The following is a 1501-nucleotide window of genomic DNA, read 5'->3' on the forward strand; positions in this document are numbered from 1 at the left end:
CCTCCCGGGGGATGTGCGTGTTCCTCATCCTGCAGGGCCGAGGGAGCAGGAGACTTCGGTTCCACGGCAGCTAGTTGCCGTCGGAGCCTGCTGGGGTGGGTTGGGCAGAGGTGAACTGTTTGGGAGAGCTCCTTCCTGGAGCTGGTGAAGCACCTGCTTTGTGTGTGTCAGATTCTCTCGTGTTCTTTCCGCTTCAACAGCCCTTGATATGGAGTTTACTGGTCTGCATTCAACTTTCCCACGAAACAGTGAGCCCAGGTAAAGCTCTTAGCCTTGAAACGTGAGGCAGACTTGCTGCTCCAGCTGTGCTGACAGCCTGTGCGTTGCAGACCTTCATGTGTCCCCTCTGCTTTTCCCAACTCTGGTTCTGTTCCTAGCCTGTTTGATAGCCCCGTGGAGTGGTACCTGAAGGCCAGGCAGAGTGTTCAGCGCTTCACTGTGACTCAGTTCGGTAAGTGCTGCCCTGACACAGAAAGTGATCCCCAGAGGTCCTACAGGTAACTGGCCTTTTGCCAACAGGTGGGTTCTACAGGTGACTGCCCTTAATTCACTTGTTACAGACACATTTGTTTGCTGGGGTAGGTTTGGCTTCCCCCTACATCCTTTTAAAACTTCAAATAACATAAAGTCAGGTTGGCTGTGTGCTTTTTACTGGTGTAAAGTTGATGGTATTTAAAGATTACAGTAAAAAATACAGGGCTTTTCAAACAGAGGATGCAAGCAAGAAGGAGATGATGGCAGCTTCTATTCAAAGCTGTACCATTTGATACAGTGCATGAGTAACGGGGACTGTCAGAGGAAAATGAAGGCTGAAATAAATCAGCATGAGAAGGGGCCTATGGAGGAGAGCCACTAACGGTTAAGAACCAGTAAGAGGTCAAGAAGCCAGCTCCATAATGGTTTGAAATACTTTTCAAAGACTTAGGGTATGTAAGATTTTAATGTGCCTTTTTGGGATTAACAGAAAAAACCAAACCCTAAGAAGTAAAGGCCGTGTCTCAGTCCTCTATGGTGCCCAGCTCCTTCCAAACACTTTTGGAGTGTAGTTGGACCCACAGACCTGTCTGTGTATGCACAGTGGCTTTCATCACCAACTCACCTCTTGGCCGTTGCTCAGTCTATTTGTTATTTGATCAGACTTGACTCCTTTTCCCACTTAGCAGTAAAAGCTTATCCCTGTTCAGCTTTCGGCGAGTAGGGGAGTGGCTTATCAGTTGCTGCTAAGATTTGCACATCCCCTCTCTGATATGCACACTAGTTGTGGACATCCAGCTGAACACTGCCATCTCAACAAAGGTTTCTCTCCTGCAGGGCTGGCAATATTCTCAAATGAAAATGCAAACAAGTAAGTAAAAAAGCAGTTTTCTGTGATAGTGAGGACTGTGCAGTTGAGATCTTATACATATTCCCCTTGGATGGAGTTATTTCTTGACATTATCTTCTGAGGCATTTTTCTTTTCACTGTAGGTATATGGTGCATTCATACAACTTTTTTCTCTTT

At 46.6% G+C, this 1501-nt stretch overlaps 1 protein-coding gene across 1 annotated transcript in view; it reads left to right on the plus strand.

Annotated features, from left to right (window-relative positions):
• Positions 1-208: 208 nt before the first annotated feature.
• The window catches only part of PNLDC1 (poly(A)-specific ribonuclease (PARN)-like domain containing 1), a 10268-nt gene continuing 8975 nt past the window's right edge, over positions 209-1501 (plus strand). Inside the window, 4 exon segments of the mRNA XM_009080930.1 lie at positions 209-258; positions 378-451; positions 1312-1345; positions 1468-1500. Of these exon segments, the coding sequence (XP_009079178.1) occupies positions 209-258; positions 378-451; positions 1312-1345; positions 1468-1500 (191 nt within the window).

Source organism: Acanthisitta chloris, unplaced genomic scaffold (assembly GCF_000695815.1).
Source record: "Acanthisitta chloris isolate BGI_N310 unplaced genomic scaffold, ASM69581v1 scaffold19538, whole genome shotgun sequence".
Lineage (NCBI taxonomy): Eukaryota > Metazoa > Chordata > Aves > Passeriformes > Acanthisittidae > Acanthisitta > Acanthisitta chloris.